The 24,767-nt window shown below is 37.5% G+C and overlaps 2 protein-coding genes across 2 annotated transcripts in view; both read left to right on the plus strand.

Annotated features, from left to right (window-relative positions):
* Positions 1-24,767, plus strand: part of SSH2 (slingshot protein phosphatase 2) — a 252,619-nt gene that overhangs the window by 180,550 nt on the left and 47,302 nt on the right. Inside the window, exons 4-6 of the mRNA XM_082708526.1 lie at positions 10,043-10,146; positions 12,665-12,729; positions 21,089-21,210. Of these exons, the coding sequence (XP_082564652.1) occupies positions 10,043-10,146; positions 12,665-12,729; positions 21,089-21,210 (291 nt within the window). The remainder of the gene's footprint in view (positions 1-10,042; positions 10,147-12,664; positions 12,730-21,088; positions 21,211-24,767) is intronic.
* Positions 1-24,767, plus strand: part of ALDOC (aldolase, fructose-bisphosphate C) — a 1,020,901-nt gene that overhangs the window by 3,105 nt on the left and 993,029 nt on the right. The window lies entirely within an intron of this gene.

Consider the following 24,767-nt stretch of genomic DNA (forward strand, 5'->3'; position numbering starts at 1 on the left):
AATTTTGTCATAGGCTTTTTTCTGCATCTATTAAGATGATCATAGGGTTTTTATCCATCATTTTGTTAATGTGATGTGTATATTATGTTGATTGATTTGCAGATGTTGAACCATCCTGGAATAAGAACCACTTGATCATGGTGAATGATCCTTTGAATATGTTGTTGAATTCTGTCTACCTCTATTTTGTTGAGGATTTTTGCATCCATGTTCATCAGGGATATTGGCTGTTAGTTACCTTTTTTTGTGGAGCGTCTTTGTCTGGTTTTGGTATCTGGGTAATGCTGGCCTCATGGAATAAAGTTGAAAGTTTTCCTTCTTCTTCTGTGTTTTGGAATAGTTTGAGAAGAGTAGGTATTAACTCTTAAATGTTTGGTAGAATTCACCTGTGAAGCCATTTAGTCCTGGACTTGTGTTTGTTGAGTTTGAGTTTTTTTATTGCCAGTTCAGTTTTGTTGCTAGTAATTGTTCTGTTCCAATTTTCTGTTTCTCCCTGGTTCAATTTGGGAAGATTGTATGTTTCCAGGTACTTAGGTATCCATTTCTTCTGGGTTGTCCAGTTTGTTGGCACCTAATTTTTCATACTAGTCTCTTAGAATCCTTTATATTTCTGTGATGTCAGTTCTCTTTTCATTTCTGATTTTATTTATTGAGTCCTCCCTCTTTTTCTTTCCAGTTCTTTTCTCATGTAGGCCATCTTGCCCTCCTTCCTGAGGCCCACAGTCTTCCTAACTTTTTGTTTTTGGCATCTAGTTTTTCATATATTTTTTAAGCAGTGTTTAACAGTCAACAAATATTAAGGAAAAAAGGAAAAGAAGCAACTTTAAGAAAACAGTGTGAAAGTACCTGCCTCACGGGAATATGTCTAAACTTTTCCCCACTCAAACCTGAACTTTGTCTTCAGGATACTGTGAAAAATAGAACAAATATTACACCAGGCTTTGCAGTAAAATCCTGTCTTTGTTCTCTTTAGATGAACTGACCAGATGTGTTTTTAACTGCTGGGTTGCTTCAGATTATTAGGCCCACAATATGTCCTGTTGTGGGAATTACTAACTCAGGATAAAGGGTTAAAGTGCTGCCCTGAGTGTCAGATAACATGGGGCTTAGTCTAAGGTCTAACTAACTAGCTGTGTGACATGTGACAAGTCATTAAATTCTTTGAACTGCAATTGATATATCAGATTTTCTGTTGCAAGTTCAGAAATGAATTTTAACTATCTTTACCAGAATATTTGTTAGAAGGCAGTCAGAGCTCACCTAATAGACAGGAGGCTTCAAGAACAGACAGGAGCCAAGGGCATTCAGGGAAGCCCAGGGAGTAGGAACAGACTGGTCTATACCTTTTTCTCCCCACGGTGAATGTGACCGTCCCTCACTCTCTCTACTCCTTTGGATAACTTGTCTTAAGATTTGGGGATGGGGCGCCTGGGTGGCTCAGTTGGTTGGACAACTGCCTTCAGCTCAGGTGATGATCCTGCAGTCCCGGGATCGAGTTCCACATAGGCTTCCAGCTCCATGGGGAGTCTCCTTCTCCCTCTGACCTTCTCCCCTCTCATGCTCTCTCACTCTCTCTCTCTCAAATAAATAAATAAAATCTTAAAAAAAAAAAGATTTGGGGAGCATTTCAGCTAGCCAGGCCTAAACCACATGCCAAGTTCCTGCAAGGCCCCTTACAGTTCCAGAGTTGGGGGCCACCAAGACCATGCACATTTGGGGGTATTCCCCAAATGGAGACCAGAGGGAGATTAGGAAGGAGACATCTGTTGCTGGACAGCCAAAAATAACAAATGTCAATTCAGATGTACCCCAATCTGTAGAAATTGGAAGGTTGAGTTATATGGCCAGTGGTAAAATTACTGGTTCTACATTATGTTTCTGAATATTTCTAAAATGCACATCTTTGAGGCAAAATGGAATCATCACAAGATCTTACCAAGTAAATGAGCATCCAAAATGAACAAAACAAAAGGGATTTTCTGCGTTTTTTTCTTCTGTTTATGGTTTATAGGGAAAAGATTGGGATGGTTGAAGGAGTTTGTCCCTCAGCCTTCAACAAGCAGAACTTTGCTTTTCTTCTTAGATTGTAGAAAAGTAGGAAAGGGGGAAAACAAACAGCTGTATCTGAGGACAGTTTTGCTGGACATTGTGCAAGAAAGTTTAAGTGGAAGATTAGCTGGGACTAAAATGTCTGATGGTTATAGTTAATGAGTAAGAACTGGAGTCCTAAGTTCTTCTTTACTTTGCCAATAATTGGTCTACTCATGTACCCCAACCTCTGCTTGTCTGCCTATGAGGAGAGAAATAATCCTACTGCCTGCATGCATAGGCGTGTGTCTGGAGTTTATACCTGGGGAAGGCTCCGTATTGATTACTGTTCTAATACTGTCATTTGGAAGTATGCCCCATGCAAGGGTGGGGATGGGGTGAGAATGTTTAATTACAGAAAAGAGTATGTATGTTATTTGAATTTAGACTTTCTCCAATTATAGTCTAGTCCCTGAGTTCCTTTAGGATTATAGAATCAAACTTTTTCTCACTACTCGGAAATATGCTTTTGACTTTTGCAGCCATGTTTTCTTTCTGATATTTGGAGTTAGCCAAGCTTTTCAGTAGGCAGTGGCATTGATAGTTCTGTAGTCTTTTGGCCTCTGGTCTGATATTTTTTGTTTCGAAATTTCCTTTCTATATGATACAGTCACACCAAGTAGGGACATGAACTCTTCTCCAACTAAGGAATTGACAGAAGCTGCCCTAGTCCTCTGAATCTGAAAATTAAACAAATAATCAGAGAACACTTATTAAGAAAGGGAGAATGTTAGGGTAGAATATGTTTGAAACTTACCCCTAGATGAATATACCTCAAGACAAAAGTAAAACAATCAGTTCAGATTGTGTGTATTTTAGTTTTATATAAATGGCAGCCATCTCACTTTGTGCAATTTATAAGTAAAATGTAATTTACCTATAAATTTTGACTTCGGCAGAAATACCAAACATCACAAACACTATAAACATGAAAATCTACTTCCTTAATTTTAATATTGAAGTAAAACTATTATATCCACTCTCTGAAACCCAACTTCCCATAGTAAATGATCCATCTCTTCATGTATTTTGTATGCAAAATAGAAGACTGTGTATCCAGCTGATACTCTGCAATTTGGCCTTTTGCTTTCTTTTGCTTCCTTAGCCTTTCTGCTGGTCATGGATGATCACACTGGCTACATTCTTCAAAAACTATTCCAACCTCGGGACGCCTGGGTGGCTTAGTCAGTTAAACATCTGTCTTCCACTCTAGTCATGATCTTGGGGTCTTGGGGTTGAGCCCCATGTCTGGCTCCTGTTCAGCAGGGAGTCTACATCTCCCTCTCCCTCTCACCACCCCCCAACTTGTGCTCTGTTATGTTCTTGTGTTCTCTTTCTCTCTCAATAAGTAAAATCTTTATTTTTTAAAAATAAATAAAATCTTTAGAAAAAATTCCAACCTCAGAACAGTTAAGTATTTTCTTCCATTGGTTGACCTTTTCCTCTACACTGTGCCTGAGAATAAACTGCCAGTTAAGAAATTTCATGCTCTAGGAAGTGATTTTGATCAAGAGAGATTGGCACACAGTACTTCCCCAGATCTGTTTAAAGCAGAGTAATCTTTCCTCCATTTTCAAGACTGAAATGCTACTGTCATTCCCAACAGAAGTTACAGTTCTTTTCTCTACTCTCTAGCCCATCTGGATTCATCTCTCAGCCAGATGTTCTTGATTCCCCTTAGTAAAGTCTTTCTATTCGTGCCCTTGATAAGGGAAACCAAAAAAAGGCAAGAGAAGAGTTGAGATCTGGATTTATTTCAGTCCTTTTCTTTCACTCCTGTAGTCTACTTTTAAATTCAGTTCTGTTGAAAGCTCTGTAGGAAAACATTGTATTTCATTTTACATAAACTATATCATAAAACTGAAACAGCAGAGTAGAGAGTGATTCAGAGCATTAAGTTTCAAGTCAAATCTTGGTCTGAATTCTTGCTCTGAGGATTACCAGATGTCTGATCTTGGGCAAATAACTCAGAATCTCTTGAGTCCATCAGTCTCTTATGTGTAAATTGGGGGTAAAAAATAGTACTTACTTCATAGGATTGTTGTGAAGATTAAATGAAATAATGTCAAGTGCTCAGTTTAATGCCCAGCATACTCTAGGTATCCAGTCAAGTTAGTTATTATTAGCTATTCATATGTCTAACTAGGAATTATTTTCTCTCTGTTGAGCAAGCAGTCTTATGGCAAGAGGAATAGATGATCTTCAGCTGTATTTTGAAGTTGGTCACTGTGTCATTTTCTTATCAATATAATCCTGTGTCATTTTCTTATCAAGCAGCTAAATACTCTCCATCTTTAGACCAAGAAAGCTTTTGAATTTGTGTCTAATTTAGGCAACTGTAATCACCTCTGAGTGGCTCCATAAAATTTACTGGAGAAGTCCTGTTTCTGGTCCAGAATTGGTCAACTCAAAAAATGTGTAAAAGTTTTCACTTGCTCTCCAAATTTTTAAGTAGAGACCAAATCTATGTTGATTGACTTTTCAGGAAGACCAATATTTATATAAATTAATCTCTTGCTGTTACAGCAAAATATACTAAGCTTTTACCTTATGCTGAAGTACATGTGATAAAATTCACATATAATATGATCATATATCATATGCAAATAAACCATTTAATTTTCAAGTTCAGTTTGAACCACCTAACTCTGTTGGTTGTGAATTTCATTTTTTCATTTCCACACCATCATACTGCTATCCTATTTTTTATAGTATTTATAGAGCTTTGACTTTTGCTCAGTGATGATAAGGGATTTTTGTAATCAGCCATGCTTTTATTCCTGATCCCTGTAACCAACAGTATATGCCACTTTCATGATAACTGGAGAGTCCTAATCTGGGACCACAGAATAAAAGAGAATTGACTGTACCATCCAGAGTGTGTCTGCCATGACTCTCTGGGAGCCAGTACCATACCTACTAGGACAGTCTCCTGACTTATTTATTACTTATTTATTTGACACAGGTGTATCTGCTGTGCATTTTTGTTGTATCAGAAAAGTTCATTGAGATTTGTGTAAATGATTCCAATAGAAAAACATCTTTTCTTTTATACTGTATGTGAGTTTGACTCCTGGTCTTTCTTTCACCATCAGGAATTTTCCAGGTAGCTTTGAATTAACCAAGGGTCCTTGGTTCCACCTAACCCAGTGTGAAAGCACTACACACATTTTAAAGAACACACTTAGGTTTGCTTTAAAGCATGAGCAACAATAAATGTATCAAACCAGGAAGTTTGTTCTTAAGCTAGTGTTTGTCAAAGAGAAACTACTTCTGTCTCACAAAAGGAACGACTGAAGTATGCTTGGTTGTTTTAAGCTCTCTACAAATACACTTCTTTTGTGGATGTTGAGACCACTTTGCTTACCGGAAACCAAAGTGCACATAGCTGTAACTTTGTCTGGTGATAGGTAGAATATTAGTCTGTATTTTTTTAATATTTTCATTTGGTAAAGCAGACAGTTGCTGTGTTGGCAGAAGTGTGAATTTCATTTCCTGTCTGTGGTGTACCCCACTCATCCTGTCACTCAAGACATTTTGTTTTAGGTTGTTCCCGTAATGTGACTGAAACACAGTGACCCACAACAGGGTGACATGTGCATACCACGAACGTAACAAGAGACAAGACTTGTGCAACAGACCACAAGAGCGTAATGCTTTATTTAAAGATGAAAACAAAACAAAATAAAGGCGGCCCCTCCCAGCCAGCATGCAGATTTTTAAAGTGGCATCCATGACTTCTTGTATTTGTTTTTAGAAGACATGTTCCAATCTATTTGGCAAGTTAGTTCAAAAGTTTATCAGCTTTATGCCTCTTACTTAAAGGATAAAGTTGAGTCAACGACTGACAACAATATAGAGGTGATTTAATTTTATTTGCCAATTAATGTATCATCAGACATTTGTATTTACAATCCATTAATCTGCCACATATATTGAGTTCTGTAACAATTATTTTTTACATGTGAAATTACAGGATTTCTGTTTCCTTGTCCTAAATTACATTTCCTGCTGCAATGACAGGACAGCTAAAACTGTGTGGGAAGAACTCTGGGATGAATTGATTCATCCTTAAATAGCTATTGATCACCTAATATGCATTTGGCACTATTTCCAATGTTGAGGATTATGTACTGAGCAAAATAAAATCCTCACTCTTCATTGAGCTTATATTCTCTCATAAGGAGATAACCATAATCAAGTATACAAGTAAATAAGGATAGAGTATGACTGGGATGGGGAAGAGGTGATGATACTGGAGCTGTGGCTCAAATAGTGACAGGCCAAGAGAAAATTATCCCACGTAGAAAATAAAAAGCATAAGGTGCCTGGGTGGCTCAGTTGGTTGAGCGCCCGCCTTTGGCTCGATCATTATCCCAGGGTTCTGGGATTGAGCCCCTTGTGTCTTGGGCTCCCTGTCAGCAGGGAGCCTGCTTCTCCCCTTCTCTCTGCCCCTCCCCTGCATGTTCTCCCTCTCTCTCTCAAATAAATAAAATCTTTTTTTTTTTAAAGAGAAGAAAAAACACAAAGGACCTAAGAAGGGGCCTGAAACACAGAAGAAATAAAAGAGACCAGTGCAACTATAGCAAGTGAACAAAAGGGGAGGTAGTACAAAATCAGAAAAGTAATGTATTATTGGATGTTACAGGGCCTTGAAGTCTAAGCTAAAGACTTCAGCTTTTCTTTGTAAGTACAAAGGGAAACACATGATATATCTGTGTATTTTGTATATATAGAATCCCTCTGGTTGCTCTTTGGTAAGTGGATAGCAGCAGTGCAGAAGTGGTTGCAGACAGGCTAGTTAAGAGACTTTTTGCTGATAGAATGTCTGGGATTAGTTTCACTTCAGGGACAAGGTAAAGAGAGTAAGGACTCAGAAGAAACAAAGATTGGCCTTGGATTAAAGCTGAAATGTGAGAGAATATGGAGGTTCATTATATCATCCCCTCTATTTCTGTTTATGTTTGTAATTTTCTATAATAAAAAGCTTGAAAAAAAAAAAACCCTTTAACAATGATCTAAGTTTTGAAAAATGATGGTGCCATGGACATTGTCAGAGTAGTAATAGAACTAAGTAGGCAGACTCAAGATATATTTGGAAGTATAGCCCTCAGGTCTTGCTGATGAATTAGGATACATATTATTGCAGGAAAAAAGAGAAACCAAGGATGACTGTCAAGTATTTGGCTCAAACAATTTGGGTGGATAAGACTAGGGATCAGGTTTATAGGGACTCCAGAGCTTTGTTTTGTCAATGTAAATTTGAGACACCAATTGGATTTCCAAGCAGAAATGTTGAGTAGGCAGCGTAATTTATAATACATTAGCTAACTCTGCATAAACATACTTATAAGCAAACTTGGAACCCCCCATTATATGATTCTAAATTTTGCCATTAATGTTTTAGAAGTTCTATCCTTTTCAAAGTTTGTGAGTAACATTTTTTTTTTAAGATTTTATTTATTTATTTGACACAGAGAGAGAGATCACAAGTAGGCAGAAAGGTAGAGGGGAAGCAGGCTCTCTGCTGAGCGGAGAGCCCAATGCGAGGCTCGATCCCAGGACCCTGAGATCATGATCTGAGCCAAAGGCAGGGGCTTAATCCACTGGGCCACCCAGGCACTCCCATTTAAAAGGCTTAGTCTGTTGGTATGAAATAGTTCCAATATATTTTCTCTTTTCTGTGGATATTTACTAGTAATTATATTACTGCTATTCTGAACAGTAAATCTCCACCTCTGTTGAGCTGTCATTTACATGAAAAATGGTATTAACATGGCAAACTCCATAGGTTAAACCGATTTCCTGTGTCATCCTTTCACTGCATGTGGGAATGCCAAGTCAGTGAAAGTAAAGTTTTGAGTAACACTTCAGCATGGTGTGTGTGTATTTTAAACAAAAATTTTTTGGCAAACTTTGAGTCTATTATTAGTAACTTAAATATTGTAACATCATTTACATCTGATTAGAACCTAATCAGATGCTGTTATGATAATCACAGACCCAGTAACAATAACTAATATTTGTTAAGGACACTACTTTTTTTTTTTTTTTACACTGTGTAATTCCTTCATTTTCTGTGTGTATTAGTACTTTATCAACACTATAATCAAAAGAACACAGTTCCAAGTACTGTACTTTTTAGTTTAGAGAGATCACAGTCTATAGACACATTTACTTATATTAGACAAGATTAATCTCATTCAGAACTTACTGCAGTTTATAAATTCTCATAAATATAGAAATTGATGCAATTAAACAAAAACTTCAGGATCTTATTTTTTAAATTCCTAGGTCATAACTTTTTCCATGGGCTGCAATTACCTGCTCTCTGATCACCGATGGTTATGGTTCAGTTTAACTACATAAATTATCAACCTTTTATATCTTAAAGAAAATGTAAATAAAAATTAAAATTTCTTACCAGAAAACTTAGCATTTTCCAAATTTCAAAATTTGTTTCCCCCTCTCCCCCTTTAGCTAATCATTTCAAGTAAACTAAAAATAACCACATCTCACCTGCAACATTTAATAGCAGTCATTTGATGTATAAAATTTTAACTATGCTTCCAGTTATTTAAAACACACAGAAAATGGCTGCCTATCAATCTGTCTGTCACAAGTTAAAAATACTACATTTAAGAATTAAGATGAGGGACTCATGGGTGGCACAGTCAGTTGAACGTCAGACTCTTGTTTTCAGCCTGGGTCATGATTTCAGGGTCATGGGATCCAGCCGCACAGCCAGCTCTTTGGTCAGCATGGAGTCTGCTTAGAGTTTCTCTCTCCCTCTGCCCCTCCCCACCATTCTGTCTCTCTCTTTCTCAAATCTATAAATCTTTTAAAAATAAATAAATAAAAAGAATAGAGATAAGAGGTGAACCTGAGTGGCTCAGTTGGTTGAGTGCCCAACTCTTGATTTTTGGCTCACATCATGATCTCAGGGTCTTGGGCTCCCCTCCCTCATCTACCTCCCTACTTCCGTGTGCACTCTCTCTCTCTCAAATAAATCTTTAAAAAGAAAAAAAAAGAATTAAGATGAGGGTTTCCAGTTTCCTCCAGTTTAAGCATTTATACCTTTATGCTTGTCTTATCTAAAGATGTTCCCAGATCGCCTGGATGGCTCAGTCATTTAAGCGGCTGCCTTCAGCTCAGGCCTGATCCCAGGGTTCTGGGATTAAGCCTCGAATAGGGCTTCCTGCTCAGGGGAGATTATTTCTTATTATTTCTTTCCCTCTGCCTGCCACTCTGCCTACTTGTGCTCTCTATCTCTCTGTGAAATAAATAAAATCTTTTTAAAAAATGAAGATGTTTCTATAGTATTGATATTTGTGTAACCCATGTTTATGTACCTTAAAATGCAATCATTTAAAACACTAAGAATTAAATTCATGGTAGAGCTTTGGGAGTTTTAAAAGCAACTAAAGTGTTCTCAGATGTGTCGGCGAGCTTCATTTCTAGAGATACTACTAAAGCAAAACTGAGAGTTGTATACCTTAGTTGCATTTTGAATTCAAAAATCCGTCTGCACAAGGGCACTACTCTAAGAAACTGTATCCTTGTTGACTCTGCACAATAGCTTCATTTTATTACCTGTATTTTACCCATAAGGAAACTTAGGTCACCTAAAATTCACTCAGGTAAGAAGTAGCAGAGTCAGGATTCGAACCCGGGCGATCTGACTTCAGAGCCATTACCCTCTTTTTTGTTTCCCAAGCCTTTATTCTTAACTGCTACCATGTGATATATATAGAATATCGTAGGTTTCAGAAAAACTGTCTAGACTAGATGGGTTTGTGTAAATAAAAGGGTCTCTCTTGATTCTATTTTTACTTCATCCTATGAAATTGGAACTTTGGAAGATGGAAGAGAGAATAATCCCAAAATGTATCTCCATCATACTCTGATTTCCTTCCTTAAATAATCCATTTCATTTTGACTTTTTCCCTTACAGCATCAGCGAGAGCTTTCTAACTGTCAAAGGTGCTGCCCTTTTTCTGCCACGGGGAAATGGCTCATCCACACCAAGAATTAGCCACAGACGCAACAAGCATGCAGGTAAAGTTCCACATATACCATTCCTTTCTTGGTTTCTTTGCCTTTTGTTCTAAAAGGCTGACAACCTTATCTCCATTTCTCCAACAGTCTTGTAATAGTGAAAAAAAAGCATTGTATTGTGCTATAATCACTTGTCTTTCACTCTCACTATTTTTTTGGCATTTAACAGAATACATTATATATGTAGTAAGTGTTCAATAAATTTGTGTTGGAAAAATAATATGGTACAAGAATACTCTAATGAATTCTTATGTGACTTATCACTTAAGGTTTTCCAGTAGCAAATTCCCAGTTTGCTTACCGGCAGTACTTTTCACCACTAACAAACCTGAGTTTCCACATACCCAGCTCACGTAAGAAGCCTTACCGTAGGGATAGGCCTTCCTGACTTTTGCCTGACCTTCCAAGAAGCCAGCTGGATCTTTGGACCAATAACACTTGGAGTAGGTTCTTACGTCCACTATTTACCTAGAAATGGTTGTCCTCTACAGGTTCATCATCCTAAAAATCTTAGGTCGTTTGTATTGATAGAACGGAAGGAATCTTAATTTTTAAAAAGCCTCAGCTGCTTAACTCAGTTATAACGTATAACTTAAGTCACTCTTCATTGTTTATACCTAACACTCTGTCTTCCCACACTTGTTCTTTTTTATTTGTTTTTTTACAGTTTTATTGAGATACAATTCACATACCATATAATTCACCTAATTTACCCATTTAAAGTTTGCACTCATCGTTGGGTTTTGTTGTTTGTTTGTTTGTTTGTTTGTTTTTCATATGTATAGAGTTGTACAACCATCACTGTAACTTTAGAACATTTTCATCACCCCACAGAAGAAACTCACTTACCCATTAGCAGTCATTTCCTATGTCTTCCACCCTCCCTGCCAATCCTAAGCAACCACTAATTTATTTTCTCTGTCTATAGATTTGCCCATTCTGGGTGTTCCATATAAGTGGAATTATATAAATGATCTTTTGAGACAGGCTCCTTTTATTTAGCATAATGCTTTCAAGGGTCATTTACATTATAGTATGTGTCAGTACTTCATTCCTTTTTATGACCAAATAATATTCTAGTGTATAGATATGCCACATTTTATTTTTCCACTCACCAGTTGATAGACATCTGAGTTGTTTCCAATTTTTGGCTGTTACAAATAATGCTGCTGTGAATCTTTATGTATACGTTCTTGTGTAAACATATGTCTTCATTTCTCTTGGTTTTATACCTATGAGCCGATACTGGTTCTTACAAATGAGACTTACATTGTGTCTGTGGGTTTGAAATGTGCTAGAACAGACCTGACCAAACACGATGATTCGCCTTTTTAATTTTGCAAGTTGAAAGATTCTGCAGTAATGGAATTGGTCAGAAGCCAGCATTGAACTGGAGATGGGGGTTGGGGGAGGCAAGAAAACTATTCTTTAAGAGAAGAAAAGGGTTGGGGGAAAGGAGAGGCTTTCAGACTTGCTGACCTTTTAAACAAGTACCTGTTCGCTAACCTACTTTTCTTTCTTCCTGCCCCTTACCACTTCTTGCACATAATAGTATTTCATCTCACAGTTAACAGTTGAAGTTACGTGGAGGAAGATTTTGTATGTAGATTTCAAGACGAGTATGAGAACAGGTTCCACTGGCATCTGTGATCAGGTGGCTATGTCAGTCACTTTAGACTGTTAAAGAGCTGGACCTGGGTGGGCATGAATGAAGTTTTTTGTTCTCGGATTATCATCATTTATAACAGTACGTTATCTAATTATCTTCTACTAGCCAAAGCCCCAGGTTTTCTAGCATAGAATAAGGAGTATGAGAAAATCTATAATACTTTAATACAAAAAAATTCAATTTAGTTTTGGGGAATGTGTAGAAACACGTATGTATTCAAATAATGGTTGGCCACATTAAAGGACCTAACTTTAGGTTCAGTGGAATATTTATTTCTTGGGACCCGCTATATTTAATGAAAGTACTCTTTCTTGAAAATCAGCCACTAATATGGAAATCATTTTAAACCACTGACATTATTCTAAGGGGAATCTAAAAATCTTCTTAGGTTAAGTGCAACTGAAGATTTACAGAAATAAGAATGGCAAAATAGTTAGCTTTTTTTAAAGTTGGAGGTAATTCTAAACCCGTTCATCACACTTTTCAGGATTCCCTCCTTGCTGCTTTAGTGGGCCTGAAAGCACAGCCCAACACATCTCACCATTGCTTTCATCAATATCCACGATAGTACAAAACTGATACTGGTTTCAAGTGTATCTTGCACTGGACAAACATAAAGCAAATTTTAATGTAGTATAGGCTAAAAGTGAATGTATAGAGATGCAGTCTACCATTCTGTCTTTCCACTTAAAGTTAATAATTATATATAAGACACTTAATTTCTGTGTCTAATTATAGTTGTTCAGTGACCCAGAACTTTCTTTTATACTGGTTAGTAATGTAGAAGGAATCCTCTCTATTAGCATTACAATGCAGAATAATTATTTTTTGTTTCATAAATTTCACCAGGTGATCTCCAACAGCATCTCCAAGCAATGTTCATATTACTCCGCCCAGAAGATAACATCAGGCTGGTAAGTTAGTGTTATCATTGTAAGTCTTACTCAAAAGACTGTCTAAGATGGCAAACATTAAGCAGTCATTATTATGTCGCAACAGAGTGCTGGGAGCTATGTGGTACAAAAAAGGATTACATGTCCGCACCATCCAAGAGCTTAGAATGTCACTGGGAATATAAACTAATGTGAAATTATGTGAAATAATTTGATGATTCAAGGCTGTTGATAAGCACCAGTTTGTAGGTTACTGACTATAACAACAACTGAAGTTCAGAAGAAAGAATACTCGAAGACTTGCCCTAGTTAGAAAGGTTTTCTGTATACAGTAGAGCTTGAGCTGGGTCTTAAAAGATGATGAATTTAGATTGGCAGAAAGAAGGAAGTCCGTCCTTCTACATGAGGGCCTGACTGAGGCAAAAACACATGTAAAGTTGGACAAGGACAGAGTAAAAGGGCCAGGGATTTGTGCGGGTCTCAGGGAAAGGATACCTGGGCTTAGGCTTTTGCTCCTCATGTGATGTTGGTTGCTTAGTTTGTCTGAGCCTGCTTTCTCATCTCCTCTCTACGTCTCACAGTTGAGAGGATCAACTGAACCTGAAAGCATATTGAAGAGTATAAAATGCTGCCCAAATCTGGGGATTATTGTTACTATAAGGAAGATAAGATACCAGAAAACAGGGCATTTAAATAGGGATTTAATGCTCCAAACTAGAGGACTCAAAATGGCAGATATATTTTATTTGGACCATAGTGGTATTGTTTTTCACTCCAAGCCAAAATTTTAAAGTTGAATGATTTCACATAAAAATCCATACTTGGAGCTTGTCTTCAAAAATCTAAAACTCCGGCAATACTGGGACCTTATGCTCGCCTGATAAAACTTGCTAGATCCAAAGGGGCAGGCATGGGTATGGCCTGGGTTCTTAACTTACCATAATCTGCATATATTCTATTGTCTCCTAGCCTCTAAAGCCAAGTGTCTCCATTTGTCATCATTTTTTCACTGTTACTTTTCTTATAGTAGAACATTTAATTAAAATAGGAAAACAAAGATGGTATGAGTATGTTTCTTTATGAAAAGTGAAGAGCATTTCTACCCATATGGCCTACTATACTCATTTATATTCCCTATCTGACCCTCTATATTATTAATAGTTGGAGGTAGTACCTCTACCTGTTCAGTAAGCAGTAGTGTGAAACATTACAAGGTTTGGAGCAATGAATTATGTGGAATAGCTACAGTATTTAAGAGAGGGGCACCTGGCTTGCTCAGTCAGTAGAGTAGAGTATCTCTGCATTGTGAGTTTGAGGCCCACATTGGGTATAGAGATTACTAAAAAAGAAAGAAAGAAAAGAAAAAAAAAAGAGCAAGAGATTCTTCAGAAGCTAATACAGAATAGTGGGGAGGAAGAAACCACCTTAAGTCATGGAGATGTGCTAGGTAGTTATTGCAGTCATCTAACCATGAGGTGATCGGCTCTTCTAGGTTGGGGTGGTAATTTGGAAACTGGGTTTCTGTCGGCATGTTAAATTCAAATGGTTGATCTCTATGCTCTGGACAGGAAGAGAAATAATAAGTAGAATACAAGAATGACTGTAAAAAATTGATCAGGTCTCTGAATTCTGTGGTAATTAACTGATTTTTCATTCACTTAATCATTCTGGGTTCAAATTCTGTCATTTTTTCCCTCTCAAATGCTGCCTCTATCATCATCTTAAAATGGCCACAAATTTTTGTTGAGTGAGAAACAGCCTTTGAAATTTAAAGAACATAAAATAAGAAATCCTTACATAATTATTTTATATCCTAATTTGAGAATCACATCATACATTTATGTAAATCTTGTCTATACTTTTATATATGTCTATCTTAAACACTTCTTTGTAAGTGAACAAAGGTGGTGTACAGTTCTTAAAGCATTCACATTCTCACGCAGGGATACTCAAACCTTAGAGTACATCAGAATCACCTGCAGAGCTTTGTTGAACTCCCCCCACCCTTTGCTGGATTCCACCCACAGTGTTTGATTTGGGGAGGGGGAGGTAGTAATTATTTGCATTTTTAACAAGTTTTCCATCCATGTTGATGCTGCTGATCCAGGAGTCGTGCTTTGAGAACCCCTGCTCTAAAACCCATAGTAATGGTCACTTGCGCACACTTGATGTCCGTCAGATCCATGTATATAGTTTCCCCAAAATTGTGTGGTTTTGTAGAGTTCAAGTCAAGGTCTGTCATCACTTTATCTTTTTCTCCTTGATAACCTTCTGGAATTTAGATTGCACTTCTAAACATTAAAATAATTTTAACCACAGGAGAGCATTAAAGAAGCAGTTCGGGAAGGCAGAGTTGGCAATTAACTTTTTTTCTTGCCCTGCTAAAATATGCAACTTCAACTGCTTTACATTTATAAAATATAAATTCAGAAAATGTAACTGATGCCTCTGAATTAATTCAGTTTAAATGACAAGCCATTTTACAGTTGTTTTGAATTGTTACAAACACATAGTCATTATGTTTCAGATTATTGAGTGAGTCATCTTCAAGAAAATGAGTGAATACATTGTGTGACTTTGGACAAATTAGCACTTTTCTAACTGAAAGGAGCATTTGTAGACTCAAAGCAAGGCCTTTTGTTTTGAGTTAAATTTGGAATGCTGAAATTCTCATCCTGGGGCCTGTACATAAGGTTAAAAGTTTGACAGTCAACTGAAAGTCCTGCCCTTATTTTTTTAATAACCCAACAACAGATAGTGGCACCAAATCCCACATTTTGCTTTAGCATTGAAAATAAGACTAAACCATTTTTTCCTCTAGGGAAGCTTTGCATTCCAAATACACGCATTAATACTTAATACAAGCATTAAGTTCAGTACTTAGGAAAACCGTAGCTGGCAAAATGAAGACCATGGTTTTTTAGTTACTCTTGCACATTACCAAAGACCCATTTAATAAAAAAAAAAAAAGACTGGGATATAAAAAAAAACTTTCCTAACATTTGAAGTAACTTTTATATTCCTAATTAGCATTAAGGTGCTGAAAAGATACAAGGAGATGTTTTTTGAGTACTTTGCAGGAGAGTTTAAGAAAATAAGGGCTTTTTTGGCTTTGTTTTTTTATGATACGTTGATGTTTTCCCAAAGTGAAAATGAGTATTTTTTCTAAATACAGGAAGGTGTAAGGAAGAAAGTAAAAATCACTTTATATCCTATATTCTGAGAAAATCATTCTTAGCAATTTGGATAAGCATCCTTCCAGTCTTTCCTGTGTGCATGTGTATGTGCGTGTGTGTGTATAAGGGTATGTCAGATATTCTGACCTCTGCTCTTACTGAAGTGGATCAGTGATTAAAATAGCCAAATTTGAGTATCAGAAGACCTACTAGTCTCCCTGATTGATCTCTGTATTTCTGAGAAGCAAAAGTATAAAATTATTTAAAACAAGACTTGGGGAGCCTTGGGTGGCTCACTGTTTAAGCACCTGACTCTTTATTTCGGCTAGAGTTGTGATCTCCAGGTTACAGGATTGAGCCCTGCATCAGGCTCCACACTCAGTGTGGAGTCTGCTTGTCCTTTTCCCTCTGCTTCTCCCCCAACTCATGCTCTCTCTCAAATAAATAAATAAAATCCTTAAAACAATAAGACCTATGTCTGGGGGGTGAGGAGGGGTGTTTGTGTGTTTTCAAAAAGTGGATAGGGGCGCCTGGGTGGCTCAGTGGATTAGGCCGCTGCCTTCGGCTCGGGTCATGATCTCAGGGTCCTGGGATCGAGTCCCACATCGGGCTCTCTGCTCAGCAGGGAGCCTGCTTCCTCCTCTCTCTCTGCCTGCCTCTCCTCTCTCTCTGCCTGTCAAATAAATAAATAAAATCTTTAAAAAAAAAAAAAAAAGTGGATAACTGAGGACTTGCCTGTGGATGAATGAAATTGGAAGAAATGTGTGCATATAAAAGGCTAATCAGTTTTGAACAATGATGAAAAGGTTTTACTACTGACCTTTATAACTATGAAGGTTTCTACTGAGCTCAGAATTGAGTGAAGAAAAGAGTATATGTCAGCACCTTTTTTTTTTTAAACAAGAATGAGATAAAAATATAAATGCTGACTTATAACCAGCTTTCTTCACACTTTATTTTGAATATCTTTCCATGTCAACAAGTAAATCTGTTTTTAATGGTTACGCAGAATATAATCCAGAGATTTTTTTAATTTAAGAATATCATAGAGATAAACAACAACAAAAAAAAAATAGAATCCTGAGACTCCCTCAAGCTCTATTGCTTTTGAAAACAGTGTTCTTTAGTTTATTAGTGTCACATCTGAAGTCTGTTTTAATTTTAGATAATGACTTTGCTTTGTTCTTTTGGCTAGAATTTAATATTTACATACTTTTGAAACCTTTCTCTCTGATGGATGGGGTGAGCTGCCTGTCTAGACATTGGGACTTTGTAATGTGGCTTCCTTAAGGATAAACATTGCATGCAGTAGCATGATGTAAGACTTGGTGAAAAGAAATTAAAGGCAAAGGTGCAGTGTAAGCTTAAGGAGTAGGATTTCTTGATGTTGGATGATGCTGAGGACAGAAGTTATTTTATCATGCGGTGCTTGTGGACTACTTGTAATCAGATTATAAGCATCTAAATTAGTTACTGAGAAAAGCTTTGTGTGTTTTTTGTTTTAAGATTTTATTTATTTATTTGACAGAGATCACAAGTAGGCAGAGAGGCAGGCAGGGGTAGGGTAGGGTGCAGGCTCCCCACTGAGCAGAGAGCCTGATGCGGGGCTCAATCCCAGGACCCTGGGATCATGACCTGTGGTGAAGGCAGAGGCTTTAACCCACTGAGGCACCCAGGTGCCCCTGGTAGAAGTTTTAACATCATTCTTTAGTAGATGAGCTTTGCAAACAGGTTGGGTTCTTACCAGAAATAAAGCAGAGGCATCTGACTTCTCAGACCTCTCAGTCCTTAGATTGCTGAGTGGAGTCTACTTGACACTTGTAATAGGATCCAAATTTAAGCATTCGAAATTGGAATAATTTTCTCAGTTGCTATTGTTGCGAAGCTTCAAAATTCAAGATATTATTTTGGCTGGATAAGTAGAATAAACTTCATTGGTATCCTTTTCAGTGAGAACTGGAGTTAGTCAGAGACACCTGAATTATTATCTTATTTCAGTCATCTATTCCAAATTCTCCAAAATTTGGAGACTGAGGAAACACTGGAACTGCTGCCAATTCTAATATTAGGGTATTATGTACAAACTGCCATTTTAAATTACATTTCTCTGATTAACTTCATGAATTAAATTAGATTATTAGATTTTATCAGTCTTCTTCCTAGCGGAGGAATATGAGATAAACCTCTAACCCAGGTGGGTGTTGGGTTTTTCTTTATGTTATGGCTCTTAAAATTTTAATTTCATAACCTTGAATCTTGAAGCCTTAAAGAAAATTTGAAACCTCAGGCCCATCCTCAGCGTTGCTGAATGTGTTCATTCGTTTATTCGTTCTTCCTTCCTTCCCTCCCCTCTTTCTTTTAAAGATTTTTTTTTTTTTTTTGAGAGAGAGAGAGATTGAGAGAGAGAGCATGAGAGAGAGAATGAGAGAGACAGAGTGCACATGAGCAGGGGAGGTGCAGAGCACTCCCTGCTGAGTAGGAAGTCCCATGCAGGACTTGATCCCGGGAGTCCAGGATGCTGACCTAAGTGGAAGGCTAATCGACTGAGCCACCCAGGTGCCCCTGCAGAGTTTTTTCTATAAGAAATTTCATCTCGGGGCGCCTGGGTGGCTCAGTGGTTTAAAGCCTCTGCCTTCGGCTCAGGTCATGATTCCAGGGTCCTGGGATCGAGCCCTACGTCGGGCTCTCTGCTTAGCAGGGAACCTGCTTCCACTTCTCTCTCTGCCTGCCTCTCTGCCTACTTGTGATCTCTGTCTGTCAAATAAATAAAATAAAATAAAATCTTTAAAAACAAAAAGAAACTTCATCTCAATCTTCTTTAGGATATAGGTGTTGAGGATTACTATCATAACTTTTGACCCCCTGATTAAAGCTCCACTTCCTTTTAGTAAGGATTAATTGAGGCACCTAGCTGACTCCATTGGTAAAGCATGAAACCCTTTATCTCAGGGTTGGAAATTGAAGCCCTACTCTGGATGTAATGACTACTTAAAAATAAGATCCTAGGGGCGCCTGGGTGGCTCAGTGGGTTAAAGCCTCTGCCTTCGGCTCAGCTCATGATCCCAGAGTCCTGGGATCGAGCCCCACATCAGGCTCTCTGCTCAGCAGGGAGCCTGCTTCCTCCTCTCTCTCTGCCTGCCTCTCTGCCTACTTGTGATCTCTGTCTGTCAAATAAATAAATAAAATCTTTAAAAAAAAAAATCCTAAAAAGAAAGAAAAAAGGAATTAGCAATTACCAAGTTTACTCTCTAGAGGTCCATGATCAAGTCCCAGGGCCTCTACATGCCTTGCTTCAATATAAGAAGCTTGGAATTTAAGAAATCCAAGGTGCACTTATTACTCAGTCCTAAATCAGTGTAAATGACTGGGGCCTTTCCCATTAGGTTTGGGGTCTGAAATTATGATGATATTAATAAGCAAAGGAAGATACAATGTTTGACATGCTCTTGATATTATGAGTAAATAAACACCTCACTTTTTAAAAAGAGACAACTAGTGTTTACCCTGAATATCCCAAAGAAATGCTTGCTGCCCACCTGCTAACTTAGCCTAATAACTTGTATGATGGGTAATATATGTGGAGGTTATTTCTTTTTTCCTTTTATCAGTTTTAGCTTAGCCAACCAGTTGCCACTATTTGGTGTAGAAGCTGTATATAAATTATCAGGAGCAGAGTTCAGCTGTTCCAATTCCATTGTATTTGAGCCTTGACAGAGAATAAAAGAGCCTCTAACATATTCAGGAAACTGAACAGTTAGCTCAGAGCTTGTTGAGGCAAGCCCAAGTTTAGATATGTAATAATATCTGAGAATTGATTATAAAAAAATTCTAGTTCAGTATGTGCTATGGTGAGTGCTGTGAAATGTGTAAGCCTGTTGATTCACAGACCTGTAGCCCTGGGGCAAATAATACATTATATGTTAATAAAAATAATTTTTAAAAATTCTAGTTCACTTGCACTGGGTTTCTGATTAATATTTTATTTTTTTAAGATTTTATTTATTTATTTGACAGACAGAGATCACAAGTAGGCTGAGAGGCAGGCAGAGAGAGAGAGAGAGGAGGAAGCAGGCTCCCTGCTGAGCAGAGAGCCCGATGTGGGGCTCGGTCCCAGGACCCTGGGATCATGACTTGAGCCGAAGGCAGAGGCTTTAACCCACTGAGCCACCCAGGCACGCCTGATTAATATTTTAATTTAATTCCTAGAATCAGAGAGTCCATGCTCTCTTCCATTCCTCCTATCCATAGCTGTATCCATAATGTTCATTTAGCCCATCCCACTAGGGTTAGACCTTCATCCATTTAATATTAGTTTTTCTTAGAGTCTCACAAATGAATTTGGTTTGAAATGCTCCATTGCTTTATGGAACATAAAGTTAGTAATACAGCTCTCTATGTATGTACTTGAAATCAGAATGGTCAGCATTACATTCTTGTTTTATCAGCTTCTATTAGAAACAAGCTTTAATGTAGCCAATTGTACTTTTTGTGCTTCCCTCGCTTTTCCTAGGAGTATCAGAATAGAAACAAAAAGATAGCCCCAACAGTCTCACCTCTGCCTTGCTAAATGGCTCACTTAAGCTGTGTGACTGCGTCTTTTTCTCTTCGCCTGGCTACTTTGGGATTAGTGACAGAATTGAGGGAGAGGAGACTCTGAGAAGCACTGAAAGAATACCAATTAGAAATTGCTGTCAGGGGGCACCTGGGTGGCTCAGCTCTCAATCTTCTGCCTTTGGCTCGAGTTGTGATCCCGGGGTTTTGGGATCTAGCCCCACATCAGGCTCCTTGCTCAGCAGGAAGCCTGCTTCTCCCTCTCCCACTTCCCCTACTTGTGCTCTCTCTCTTGCTGTGTCTTTCTCTGTCAAATTCATAAATCTTTAAAAAAAAAAATGCCCTGGTAGTTGCTATTATTATAAATTATGCTAGTAGCCAATATTTGTTGAACTTTCACTATATGACAAGCACTGTTCTATGTAAACATACACTATTTCATATGATTCTTATAACCCAGTGGGATAGGTATTATTGTATCTCCCTCTAATTAATTTAGTAACTTACTGAAGGCTTCATGGTTAATGCATGAGATGGAATTATAATTTAAGTCTTCCTGAGCATGCTTTAGGACGCTGATGTAAAAAGAGGTCGAATGATCTAAAGCTGACCTTCTACATTTCCTAATACATCTGTTGTCTTTTAACTTCCAGGCTGTAAGACTAGAAAGTACTTACCAGAACAGAACACGCTATATGGTAGTGGTTTCAACCAATGGTAGACAAGACACTGAAGAAAGCATCGTCCTGGGAATGGATTTCTCTTCTAATGACAGGTATGGTACCACAAAAGGAAGGATGAGAAAACTCCTTTTTAAATAACTATTCCAGTTGCCTTTTGAATTACTACAAAAACATGTTATGCTATTCTACTCTTAAAGTTCAATGCCTAAAACCAGGGAGCACAAGTAAGATACAAGACTGTATCTTAGTCATACAGTCTTGAAAGATGAAAATGATCAATGAATGTCTTTGGTTCCTAATTTATCACTATTCCTTACCTTCCTCTGATCCTTAGATGGTAATGAATATAAATGATTTAAATTGTTTAAATATAAATGATTTAAACTTATATCTCCAGAAATAAAAAGCTGCCTTATCTTTGTAGTTAACTTTATTTTAAGCAGTAATAATTCACTTTGCTGATTCTAGGGCACGTACCCTTTGTGATAGTGTACCAGTAGATTTGGGGTTCAAAGAGAGCCCACTTTAGCTCTAATCTCTTGCATTTATTCATGGCCTTACACCTTGGCTTTTACCAAATGTTTTGCTTCCTTTTTCCTTCTTCTGAGTTAAAAGGGCGGGGTGGGAGGGAATTGATTTTTTTAACTCAGAACAGAACCTTTTATACTCCTGCACCTTTGGCTTTAGCAGCACTTTGCATCCTATAATTAAGGGTATCATACCACACTCAGAACCTGGCTCTTTTGTGTGCCTAAAGTTTATTGCTCTCCTTTTTTATTTTCCCACTTCTTCTGGAGAAACCTTGGGAAGACTGTGGAATGTGGCTAAGCAGATCTTTGCACTCTAAATAATAAGCCGCAGGAAATCCTGCCAGATGTCTCAAAGCATTTGACTTCCTGATTTGAAACTAGAATGGAACTGTGGAGTAGTAGCTAGCAGTGTGACCCAGGCCTGGGAGAATTTAACCACAAAGAAGAAACTAGGACTGATTCTAATTGTCATGATGTTGGGAGGAAAAGAATCACACTGTCATTAGGTTTCCCAAACAAGTGTTTACCTAAGCTTGTATAGTCAACCTGAAAATTATTTGTGGTTTCACAAGGATCACAAGGCCAGAGTTGTTACCTTGTATAACTCTTACAGCCTTTAATTGTATACTCTGAAATTGCATAGGCTTGTAAACCATATTTAGGTTTTCTCCTGCATGGATTTAACCTCTGGTGTTGGCTAAGCAATAGACCTTTCAGTAAGCATTTATCCTTTAAGAGCACCTATCTTGCCTATATTCATTAGTATTTTAAGGCCTCTGATTTACATTTTTATCTCTTTAGATCTACGCTGTCCCATTCAGTAACACCACATGGTGACTATTTAAAGAAGTTAAAATTAAACAAAATTTAAATTTCAGTTCCTCAATCACAACTAACCACATTTCAAGTACTCTAGCTATATGGGACTCATGGCTATATTAATGGACAGTACATATATAGAACATTTCCATCATTGCAGAAAGTTCAGCTGGACAGTGCTACTCTATATCCTATTTCCTTTGGTTTTTCCTGACCCCTCCCTTGGAAACCCCATAAAACAGGAACAGGGATTGCTTGGAAACTTCACTTGAGCCTTCCCCTAGAGATACAAAGCAACAACTTCAGATTCTTCTGACCCAGTGTAGAAGAAATCAGATGTGTACTCTTATCTCTTTCACTTTGTTGTAAACATTCCCAGAAATCATAAAGAATGTTTACTAATATGGGTGCTCAATAATTTATCCTCGGTGAACTGTTTCTGTCTTCGGTAATGGTCCTGAAAATTTTATTTTATGGAAGACAAAAATGTGATGTGAAAAGCTATAGAAACTAGTTTCCATTCTGTTTGGTGAACTTGGTATTATGAATTCCCATCGATCTTCTGTGAATGAGCTCCTTGGACAGTTAAGAAAAGTGCTGCCCTCACCAGAATACTGGCACTCACATAATCTAGTATCATTTCTAGCTCAACTGTTTTTGAAGGAGTTTGTATCATTATATATCTGAGAATATAAAAAGTTGATGTTTCAAAACAGTACTAAGCCAAAGTAGAACCTAGATTGTTTATGACGTTTCTTCCCAAATATTTATCAAGATATGATATATAAGTTCATTTAGCCTTTTTATAGTATTTTTAAGTATTGTGTTATATTTCAATAATAATTTTTTAGTATTGTGTTATATTTTGAGTAATAAATTTTTAAATATACAATGTAACCTTGGTATTGCACTGAATATATTTCACTGCACAAATTGCACTGAATATATTTCAAATCATAAAATAATATTTTTGTGGTGGTGCTTTATAATTTTTCTTTGTACCCCCAACACCTTGAAATGTCTGGTACGTATAGGTGCTCAATAAATATTTGTTGTCTGGGATGAGTCTCTACTAAAATAAGTACCTATACTTTAAAGGAGAAAAATCTCAAGAAGCTCAAGGTAAATTAGATAAAAATTATAGGTGTGCCTAATTCAGGCCTCTTTTTCCTGTTGTGTGAAAAAGCTACTCAATGTAAAGAAGCCTGACCTGAGTATAAGCTGAACATATGATGTATGGTTTCTGTATATTGCTGTCACTTGTCAGCTTGAACTGGGATCTGATCACAAGCTCACAGATCACATTCTTTTGGACCGTCTGTATTCTCTTCTGTAGTTACTTAATTTCAAGATTCGTCACCAGGCTATAAACCCTTCATATTTATACCCAAACTATACTTGTTGCTAGGAACCTGGCTAAGCACACACTTTAAAAAAAAGAAAGAAAGAAAGGAAAGGAAGAAAAAGGAACTACTCTGAAAATAACCCAACTCCATTTTGGGAAGCCATCTTCGAAACAAGTTTTCCTTGTGCTTACCTCATGTACTCAACAAAAATAGTGGTGGAGCTGTCTTCCTTCCTCTTGGATTCTTGCATGATAGCTTTGCATCTGGAATTCAGGCCCAGCCTTCCAATGTGGATAACGTGTTGCAATCTTGATTTGATTCTCTTGAGTTCTGGACTCTCTGGTGGAACACACAGTGTTCCATGTTGAGTAACACAGGCCTGCGAGTACAGTGCAAAGCATTAGACACAGCCCACCTAGGGAACAGCCTTCCTTAGCCCTGCAGTGACTCCAGTAGCAAAAGCTTGATATTCCTCATGCTGTTTTCTTTTCTTTCTTTTTTTTTTAAAGATTTATTTTATTTATTTATTTGACAGACAGAGATCACAAGTCGGCGAGAGGCAGGCAGAGGGAGAGGAGGAAGTAGGCTTCCCTCAGAGCAGAGAGCCTGATGCAGGGCTGAATCCCAGGACCCTGGGATCATGACCTGAGCAGCACTTTAATCCACTGAGCCACCCAGGCACCCCCCTCGTGCTGTTTTCAATGCATTTTCATGATGTCCCTCCTCCTCCCCGTTCCCCAAGTCAGTTCTAGTTGTATTAGAGCACTCATTCACTAAAAATTCATATTCAACTTTTGTTTTAAATGACAACACATTCATATGTATTGTTTCACTTTAAAATATTTATGATATCCCTATGAAAGTGGTTTTGTTAACTGCGTTTTAAGATGAAGAAATTAAGGATGAGAGAGGGTAAATAACTTTTCAAAAGGAATTGAAATAGTGAAGAAGATC

This window comes from Mustela nivalis (genome assembly GCF_964662115.1).
Source record: "Mustela nivalis genome assembly, chromosome: 17".
NCBI classification, from domain to species: domain Eukaryota; kingdom Metazoa; phylum Chordata; class Mammalia; order Carnivora; family Mustelidae; genus Mustela; species Mustela nivalis.